Source organism: Suillus fuscotomentosus (assembly GCF_016647785.1).
Source record: "Suillus fuscotomentosus strain FC203 chromosome Unknown F5891scaffold_110, whole genome shotgun sequence".
NCBI classification, from domain to species: Eukaryota; Fungi; Basidiomycota; class Agaricomycetes; order Boletales; family Suillaceae; genus Suillus; species Suillus fuscotomentosus.
Genome location: NW_024539622.1, coordinates 136371 through 146677, shown reverse-complemented (window position 1 = coordinate 146677; position 10307 = coordinate 136371). Strand labels below are relative to the sequence as shown.

Sequence of the window (10307 nt, the reverse complement as noted above, 5' to 3'; positions counted from 1 at the left end):
TACTAACAACCAAATTGTAAATGCCAAATGCCAAATCTCGAGTACCAAGGCCCGAGTACCGAACACCGAGTACCGAGCCCCGAGTACCAAGGCCCGAGTACCGAACACCGAGTACCGAACACCGAGTACCGAGCCCCGAGTACCGAGCTCCGAGTACCGATCCCCGAGTACCGAGCCCCGAGTACCAAGCACTGAGTACCAAGCACCGACTGCCAAGCCCCGACTGCCGAGCCCTGACTACCGAGCCCCGAGTACCAAGCACAGAAAACCTGGCAGCGAGTACTTGGGTAGGTAGAGTATACAAGTACCAAGGACTACCTACCGAGTAGTACTGCAATATGTCTACTATCAGACATTGATCAATATTTACATGTTACTTGAGTCCTCAAAGGCCTCAATGAGGGTATCTAATACCTTCAGCATTTCAGAGGTTGACACCCTTACCCTTTGCATCCTCCGGAGGTCAGCATCTGCTTTCTGCAGCTTGTCGCATGTTTCAGCCCATGCCATCCTGAATAGTCTGTCAGCCTCAAGAATTTGGACTACTGTAGGGGCAGGAAGATTTCCATGATGCTGTTGATAATCTCCCAGGCGATCTACAATTGATTGAACTTGCAGGATATTAGCAGAGATAAATAATCAACTGTTGCATACTTACTTTCAGCTTGATCATAAGATCTGATTGGCATGAACTCCTGAACCATGGCACGCAGCGCTTCATTGTTGAGTTCCGGCTCGGGCAATTGACGGTTGGGAGCTTCTGACATAGCTTAGGAGATAGCATCAGTAAAACACATAAAATGATATGAATATACGTACAAGGTATGGGTGTCCCTGGTACACCCGGAGTGGCCGGATGAGGCTCCGGAGTTGATTCATTCACTGGGGAAATCCCATAAAAGGTGGCCATGGGATGGACAGAGTAATCTCACCAGCCATAGGAAAATCGGGTACAACTGGAGCATCATCAGACGAAATCAAGGTATCCTCTGGACCAAGATACAAGTCCGGGTCATCGTACAGAGCCAGTCCATCCGCCAGAGCCGGAGATGATGGATCTGGAAGTATGTGATGAATTTGCACATGTAAAATATGTATATTTGAATTGGAAAACATACCGGGAATCACATTCAACACATCCAAACCACCAGACGACCCAGAATCAGAGTCTAACTCATCATCCGGCCCAAGGTATATATCATCTAATGGATCTGAACCATGTCAGATCAATTGACTGAAATCAGAAAAAACAAAACATACCAAGGGACATCCGGGACTGGGAGGACTCATCCACATCCATTGAAGTAAATTCAGTGACCGGAGGGTCATGAAATCTGACCCCAGGTTGAGAGCTCATGATATCTGATGAGCTGATGCACTGATGAACTGATTGATAACTGATAACGTCGAAGTTCAACACATGGCCGGCGATTGCCGAAAGTTGAACGATGACCAAACAAACACAAACAATCAACGAATTTTCAACATTGTCCTTCAATTGTATTGTTTGTTTGAAACTTCATTCTATTGATAACAGATTTCACCCTGCTTTCAACATTCTCACATCTGTCAACTCCATCTAAATGTCTACTCAAGTTCAATCTTCATTGGCCAACCTCAAGGCATCCACTGCTCAACTTGTGGGCATCATTGCCGGTGCCCGGCACATCCCGGCCGGCTCAGTGGACGTCCACCTTGTTCTAACAAAGCAGGTCACCACTCTTTTGGTATGTTGAACTTATTAAATTAGTGTAACATTAATGTTTGTAATGTCCGGGTAGGCTGACATCATCCGGGCCCATGAGAAAGGGGAGTACATCCCTGGAATTGTGGTGTCCTGCTCTAAGGAGCTGATGAGGGTGCGTTCCATGACTCCCTGGGCATTGCCCAACTGGCACAGCATTGGCCACGATGACCCCCGGGTGGCTAGACACGCCTGGCGCAAGCAAGTCCGTGCCTGGGAGGCGTTGGGTGACAATTCCTGTGATCTCCCTGTTGTCCCTAACATTTCCACTGGCCCACTCACTCTCAACCTTCCGTCTCCACCTGTCCCTTCCCCCACCCCCGTCATTGCCTCACCTCCGATCGTCGCTGGACCTTCCGGCAAGACAACCCCCGAGGTCTGGGACAAAGGAAAAGGTAAGGCCACCTCCGTTGACCTGTCGCCGGAAGTTGGGGGGAGCAACAAGAGGAAGTCTCCAATGATTTCTGGACACTCCTCCCAACCTCCAAAGTCGGCGCTGAAGGCTCGCAAGCGTGTCAAGTCAACTCAAATCCCCAAGTCGAAGCTGTTTGTGGAGTCGGAAGATGATTAAGACTCAATTGTTCAGGTATGTGTTCTGGCTGATTTGTGACATGCTCTCAATTTGTTGCAGCCGATTTCGCGTGGAGTGCCAGAGGTCGTCCTTCCCCAGCGCACCATTGTGGTAAGGAAGCCCCAGTCGCCTCGGTCACCCAGTTCCCCCAAGAAGCAATCATTTGGGCCTGCTTCGGTAAGTTTGCATTTTTCGTTTGGACCTTAAATATATGCTCATGTGTCCACAGCTGACTGCCGGCAGTCGTCCGGAGGTTACGGTGAGTCGTTTGGACTTGTCTGGACCTCCCATGTATAGTTCCCACTCATTCCCATTACATTAGAAATCTCCCATCAGTTGTCCGGAGGCTCTGGTAAGTCTTAGAAGTTGTCCAGCAACTCATATGTGTATTAACCATCGGTCAGGCAACCTCCGGCAGTCGTCCGGAAGTTGAGGAGGAGTCCTCTGATGATACTTCTGGTGCTTCGGATGGTGACCCGCCGGCCACTACCACATTTGATATCACCATTCCCGGCCCAGTGAGTACTCAAATAAATTCCCCTTCGTCCATCTACTAACGGATACCACAGAACAACCCCTGCCATTATTGTGTCAAGGAAAATTGGCCCTGTGCGACTCGATTGGACAAGAGATCCAGCCTCCCCTGCTTGTCTTGCATCCACTGCTCCACCAAGAAGATCAAATGCAACCCTGCATCTCTCGGATCGCCGCCAAAACGGACCCGAGGGAAGTCTACCACCGGCTGGACACATTCCAAGACACCTGCCCCTGCTCCATCCAATGCTCCGTCTCCCTCCCAGTCAAGGGCCCGAACTCATAGTCAATCTCGTGGCCCTTCCCGAACTCTGGCCATCCCTGCTGCAACTACACCCCAGGTGCAGTCACGTGGTCGCAGCAAGACCATCACTACCAAGAAGACGCCTGCACCTGCATCTGCAGCTGCACCTGCATCTGCACCTGCACCTGCACCTGTCCCTGCACCTGTCCCTGCACCTGCGCCAGCTGGTAAGTCACCCATACTGTTGATGACCGGCTGACCTAATTTTTTACTTAGCAGTCAGGTCTTCCAGCGTCGCAGTGCCTCGTGCAGCACTCCATGTTCCCATGCTGGATCTCCATTCCATGGCAATCGCGATTCGGGATGGTGCAGCTCGCATCGCTATTCTTGAGGCTCGGGTGCAGGAGCAGGACGCTAAGATTGATACCCTGCAACGCCTCCATGAGAGCCTCCGGCGCACAGTGGTCAACCGGCACCCTTCATTTTTACTTCCGGACACACTGGCCGATGGATCAATGTTGCTTGATCAAGGAGGTCCCCCCCGTCCATGTCACCCCTCCCCTCTGCACTTTCCAACCTCATTGATTTGGACTTTTCTGGCATGGAACCTACACCCTTTACGCCTGAGCATGGATCTGCTATGGTAGGTCCCATGGTTGAGCCCACCCAAGTTCAGCCTGAGGGTCCACAATCCTCTGGAGAAATTGTTCTCCCTGATGAACCAGGCAATCTTGTGCCAGAATTCCCCGGAGATATTGTGGTCCCTAATGAACCAGGTAACCTCTTGCCAGAATATGATTCTTCTGATGATGAGATGGATGTTGAGGGAAAGGTTGATCTTCCTGGTGAGGAGGTTGACATAGCTACATAATTGCTCAGTGATAGATGTACATAAATGTTTTTCCATGCATGTTACCTATGCCACAATTGAATCATTCAATGATCACTCCCAATATCCAGAACTCGAAACTGCAGATTGAGATAGATATCACCCAAAACTCAAACACCCGAATGTCAAATTATCAGTGCCGAACCCCGAGTCCCGGGTGCCGGGTACCGAGTCCTGACACCCGGAACTCAGGATTTGACATTTGAGATGAACGACATCTTCCAGACATGTTTAAATCAACCTATGTATATCTGTAAACATTTTACTAACCCCCAAACCCCAAACTGAGATGTACCAACCCCCGAAACCCGAAACCCAAGACTGCTGGGTCTCGGGTCTCGGGTGTCCGGAACTCAGCACTCGGGGAAATTTGGGGAGATCAATACAATTTAATTTACAATTGAGTTGACAACACATTGACTTACCCATGTTTGCAATATATTTTTGTTTAGACATACCGAGTTCCGAGTTCTGGACACCCAAAACCCGAGACTGCCGGGTTTCGGGTTTTGGGTGTCCAGAACTCGGAACTCGGTATGTCTAAACAAAAATATATTGCAAACATGGGTAAGTCAATGTGTTGTCAACTCAATTGTAAATTAAATTGTATTGATCTCCCCAAATTTCCCCGAGTGCTGAGTTCCGGACACCCGAGACCCGAGACCCAGCAGTCTTGGGTTTCGGGTTTCGGGGGTTGGTACATCTCAGTTTGGGGTTTGGGGGTTAGTAAAATGTTTACAGATATACATAGGTTGATTTAAACATGTCTTAACCCACCCGTCTATATAATACATCCTATGTCGGCCCACCCATCTATATAATTATACCCCACCTCGGCCCACCTGTCTATGTAATAAATATTTTATCGCACCCTCGGCCCACCTGTCTATTTGATATCCCTTTCGTCGGCCCACCCGTATATGTAATACATTCCACGTTGGCCCACCTTTATATGTAATACACCCTACGTCAGCCCACCCTTCTATGTAATATTCCCCTACCTCGGCCCACCCATATATGTAATACACCCACATCGGCCCACCCGTCTATATAACAATATTTGCCTTACATCTCTCTTCAGCCCAGCTGTCTATAATATCCTACTCTACATATCACCCAGATGGGCCCACCCATCTCCATGAATGATCATATTCCCCCGGCCCATCCGTCAACATTAAGCATATATATCATTGGCATACATGGGCCCACCCGTCTCTATCGGAAATAATATGTGTCCTGGCCCATCCGTCATCATCGAGAATATACACAACATGGGCCCATGCTCAGCTGGCCCGTCTCATACGGGATATTATGGAGGTCGGGTGGCCCGTATAATACGGAATTTGTCACTGAAGGGGCTCTTGAGCCATCACACCAATGGACTCACACGAGCCTTAACATTCTATGACATCAACTGCCAATATAACAAGCATTTCCGGTGTAGGGTAAATGAAAGTCCATACATGAGTATCCCTGCCGGTATGGAGATCGTACCGGGAATAGGACTGTGGCATGTCCATGGCCATCAGGACAAGTGCTATGTGAGGTATGCATTAACCTTTATTACAGGAGCAGCCAGAATAGATGGGGAGATTATGGAGACATTATGGGCACCATTAAATATTATATCTCCTTCTGCGAGAGGAATGTCAACCCTGCACCGACAAGAATGTCTCGACTACCAAATGAACGACTCTAATTTCATGAAAATGATAAGAATGACTTAGGACTCCCATTCTTTGCTCAATGATTGATGCTCATGATCTCCAGGTGGTTTTCTATGTCGGAAATATCGAGAGGCTGTCAAGGGAGTTTCCGAAAGCATGGCAGCATTTCAAAAGCTTCATGATGCTGCTGATCCGGCCATAGTTGAAAAATGGGAAGAGCAGGATCGACAAGCACAAATACAGAGACTGGCAGATCCTTCGGCAATGGATGTTTTTGACGTGCAGCTACAAAAGGGTGTGTCACGCCGACTGTGCTTCCGAACTAAATGACCAATCGGATGTGAATAGCACCGACGCGGAAACAACAAGAGCTGGCCTTGCTGGCTCGTGTTGGCCGTGGAGGTGGGAACGCGCAACGGGGTGCCGCCACATGGATCGCATCCGGGATCACAATCGAAGAGCTGCAGATATCTTTGTCGATGGACATCAGGAGGTTGGGAAAACATCCCACCGAAACGCAGCACTTGGAGATAGGGAGACGCCGGACAAAGTTGCAAAGCCGGATTGATGAATTTACGATTGCTGCAGTCAATCATCTCGGAGAGGACTTCGATCTGGATGACGACATCAGAGATATGGAGGTTGAATTCATTGATGATTCAGAGCAAGAAGTGGACGCTGTTACCGACAGTGAACATGATTCCCATGAAGATCCGCGATGCATGGTCTTCCGCCCCGAGAATGTCATGATACCTCTTCCATCCAACATCGGCATCCATAGATGCACGGAGTTAGGCGTAGGCCACCTAGTTGGTCAGGAAATTGCACTTCGGGAAGGGCAGGCTAACGACACCCTGCAAGCAATCAGAGTACTCCTAGCCGACAAGGCTGTGCTCTTCCGCACCACCGTCCGTCCGGCAAAATCTCAGGCCAAGGTCACCAGAGCATGGACGCAGGTTCATTCGGTGGAAAGGGTCATCAGACTGCAAACTATGATTTATTCAAAATGCCGGGCGCAACTTAGCAATCTACAAGCTCATGCTCTATTGGAAAAATATCTTCGGATGGAGAAGAGTCATTTGAAGGCAAGCGCTGCAGTCGCCGATCCGAACGCCCGGGGACAGAGAAACTCCACCCTTCCGTGGTTCTGGTCTCTTGATGTACAAGGTGATTCCATTAGCAACGATTGGATGAACGAATGTGAGTGACTGTCTAAAGATCATCATGACCGAACAATAACCGAACATAGTCTATAGGGTCCATTGGCTTCGGGCAAAGGCTTTGCGCGACCGATGGTCGGAAGAACAATTGCTCATCGAATATGAAATGTGTTGGACCTTACAGTTTTTCCTCCACAAGGCAGGTATGTGGCTGTCACGTATCACTCGCAACGGCGATCCACTGCCAGAAGGCCACAAATGTTACGCAATTCGGCAGGCCCACATGTACCACCAATTGGCCAAACATGCACGTACAAGCTTTCTCAAAGCAAATCCGATGTTCAAGGTCATTGTTTAATTGCCGAGAGTGTGGTTTATCTTGTGAATCAGAGTAACGGTTATAAATAGCTACATTATGTTTTTTGTTGCATTCATAGACATCCCGGAATATGAGCCACATTATCGGATTTGTGGTTTCAAGCTCCGACAACACATATAAACAATGTGTCCAGGACCGGTTTCATCGCAGTTCTCCTATTACCACTCACCATGACTGACCAAACTCGCTCACTCTACGAGTCTGTCGCCGGCTCATTCTCAGTCTGGGATGCAGCCCATATATTTGAATACGCCACCTCCAGATTCACCGCTATTCATCTCGCGCAGCTGGCGGAGCCAAACCCAACAGGTTCCTATCAGTACTCGTTTGTTCAACACCTCATCTGGGAGGCAGAGGTAATTCCATGTCAAATCATGAAACCACTCTACTGATACGGACTTACAGCGTTTCGTGATACCTTTCGTCAGCAAGTGCGCGGCGATGAACATCAATAGCAGCATGCCGGTCTATCTCAGCAATGTCCTGCTCCACATAACAGATTTTCAAACGGAAGACCGAAACCATCGAACACTCTTTGCGAGATTCCGGGACTGTCCGCACAACAAGGATGGTGATGCGGTGGCTCAATATCGGGTTGTTCCGCGCTACCGCTACTGCTGGTGGGGAACCACATTTCATTTCACGCCTATGCAGATGCCTCTCCGGCTCTCAGTAGCTGAGGTGAACGAGCTCACAGCCGATCACTTCAAACAGCGGGTAAGTGATGTTCAGTCTTGTCCAAATTGTAATTGCATTGACACACCATTAGCCAGCCTTAGGTTTGCTCCTACCGGAACCGATTACTCATCCGCGACTGGATGATCCGCTCATTCAACAACTTCATGTTCTACGGACTGAAGTCGCCCGGCTAGGTCTAGACCTCGGACAAATGCTGGTTGCGAAACTCGAAGCCACGGGAGCGGCGGTCGATGCAATGAACCGTCTTGAACAGCCTCTCGACGAGGTTTATGACGCCATGGCTGCCTCTCAAGCGGCAGTGGACGTGTTGGCGGAAGATTATAACAATGGCCGGATCGGAACATCTACCCGCGGAGATCCATTTCCTGAATTGCATCCCTTTGTGCGCAAATGAATGCAGCCGCAATGTCCAATAGTTACGGAAGTAAATCGACATATTTAGCAGACGAGTCTGGTATATGTACATATTACATGAGTTATGTCCGGTAGATACCTGTGTTGTACAATTTGATGACAAATGGTGTTGCCGGACACTAGAGCGTTCTGATATTACGTGTATATCATTGCTGCCGCTAGGTTTGTTACATCATAAGCTAGGAGGCTGCTCGGCAAATATTCACTTAAGACGCAACCCTTGCTGACACACCATACCCTTTGTCTACATCATGATATCCCATGAGTATTGGGCGGCCTACCATGAGAAACTGGCTGCCCTTGATCTCGACACTCACCCAACATCATTCATTCCGCAGGATTGGGCTCTCAATGCTGTCGACATAGCTAGCGAATGGGTTGAGCAACAGTTCGCGGCTCATGTTGCTGGCAGACCCCTTGTTCCTGCTCCTCCGGAACTTGATCCGGAAACAATGCTGGCATGCGGACAACTTGCGTTTGTGCTTGCAGAGGCGTATCAGCATCCCAGTGAGTTCAGCGCTATATCGTTATATAATTATCCTGACATGTGAAGTCAAACTGGATATCGATATCATCCGGTACAATGAGGCATTGACCAAACGAGAGTCGGGACTGAATGATGCTCGTGAAGAAGCTTTGTTGGCAAAGTTCCCTCCCGCCGAGCGCATTCTGTTGGATCGCCCATCGGTTGTAATCGACGCTGGTTGCAGAATTATACTTTGGTATCTGCCGGGTGCACTGAACTGGTCCCTGCAGGTGAGCTTAGGCACGCAGAGATGTCCGATCACACTGACCGACAACAAAAAGCGTGATATGTTTACTGCCACAGTCGGTATGGGCAAGCTGTTACAACAAAGCATGACCACCAGCAAGACATCGACCGGAAAGACGACGAAATGGAGGACAAACACTTCGTACTTTCACCCATCAAAAGAACCCGGTCTGATACCCGGGTGTATCAATCTTTCGCCTTGCTGGTTTCAACAGGGGCACGAGGTGAGACCAAGCTTGCCCAAATCATTGAGTACTGAACACAGGCAGTGTCAAGGCCGGCCGCCGCAGAATCCGTTGGATGGGTTTATTCCGGAAGTCTCTGCCGCCTTGAAGGGCGATAGCGGCCTGTCATCGATTATAGATATGCAGCGTCCGGCTCTCTTGTCATCGGCTGCCCTTCGGGTCATGCACCCACAACTTTACCTGGGCATCAATGTCCACTCACGTAGCGCTCGGGCATTGGGCCGCAGCGCATGGTGAAGATCAGATGTACCGATGTCTCCAGCATTGGGCATCAGCATATTCCGGCACCTCAATTGTTTGTAACAGGCAATCACCCGGTCATTGTGATCCCAAATGTCCTCCAGAAGGATTTGACATTCTTACTTGCATAGGAAGCTATAAACATGTGGTGATGAATTTAACAAACTTAGGCATCGATTTGTTATACAATCCGGGAGTCATGGTAAGTTATTCTGGCCGGCTTGTGAGGCACAGGTGTCCGGGTGGGAGATGGTGACAGAATTGTGTGGGCATGGTTTATGCAGGACAGTGTGCACAACTATGCCGGAACCCCACGTACAGAGTTCGCAAAATACAGCCTGGCCGACTTTGCCACATACCACCTTGCTAGATATAATCAGGCTGATTTTGTTCGATACCGATCATTATCATGTCGGTAGTTCTTACATTACTTTCTTAGCCTTGGTTGGTTATCGATTCTTTAGTTACTACATTGTTGCTGGGGCATGATCCATAGGCTGATGTTTGAGCAGCTATCTGATGTAGATACTGCACGACTCACAATCATTGATCTGAGAGCTTAGTTCAATGGAACACGTTCATCCGACATGACAATTGGCCACAGCCGGTCAATTGCGTTTATATAGGGGAATATATGCAATGGTTGGCATCGGCCCAGCAATGAACATTACCCGGATACGTTGTCGGTGCGCTTATACAAGTTCTTCATTGGCCAGGTCACTCTCGGCAGTCGATATAATTACAATTAC

The 10307-nt window shown here is 49.0% G+C and overlaps 4 protein-coding genes across 4 annotated transcripts; all 4 read left to right on the top strand.

Annotated features, from left to right (window-relative positions):
• Window positions 1-5385: 5385 nt before the first annotated feature.
• On the top strand, window positions 5386-5604 carry F5891DRAFT_923663 (uncharacterized protein; the record flags this gene model as incomplete). The annotated part of the gene is made up of 1 exon (XM_041373834.1): window positions 5386-5604. A coding segment is annotated over one exon (219 nt), but the record flags the coding sequence as incomplete, so codon positions are not given.
• Window positions 5605-5805: 201 nt separating this feature from the next.
• Window positions 5806-7167, top strand: F5891DRAFT_1209366 (uncharacterized protein; the record flags this gene model as incomplete). The annotated part of the gene is made up of 3 exons (XM_041369134.1): window positions 5806-5944; window positions 5998-6849; window positions 6899-7167. The coding sequence occupies 3 exons, from the start codon at window positions 5806-5808 to the stop codon at window positions 7165-7167; spliced, it is 1260 nt and encodes a 419-aa protein (XP_041218626.1).
• Window positions 7168-7358: 191 nt separating this feature from the next.
• F5891DRAFT_1196939 (uncharacterized protein) lies at window positions 7359-8281 on the top strand (the record flags this gene model as incomplete). The annotated part of the gene is made up of 3 exons (XM_041368402.1): window positions 7359-7544; window positions 7594-7905; window positions 7958-8281. 3 exons carry the CDS (start codon window positions 7359-7361, stop codon window positions 8279-8281), a joined length of 822 nt encoding a protein of 273 aa, XP_041218625.1.
• A 271-nt stretch (window positions 8282-8552) lies between these two features.
• F5891DRAFT_1196938 (uncharacterized protein) lies at window positions 8553-9555 on the top strand (the record flags this gene model as incomplete). The annotated part of the gene is made up of 4 exons (XM_041368401.1): window positions 8553-8808; window positions 8855-9057; window positions 9109-9297; window positions 9343-9555. 4 exons carry the CDS (start codon window positions 8553-8555, stop codon window positions 9553-9555), a joined length of 861 nt encoding a protein of 286 aa, XP_041218624.1.
• Between the last annotated feature and the right edge of the window lie 752 nt (window positions 9556-10307).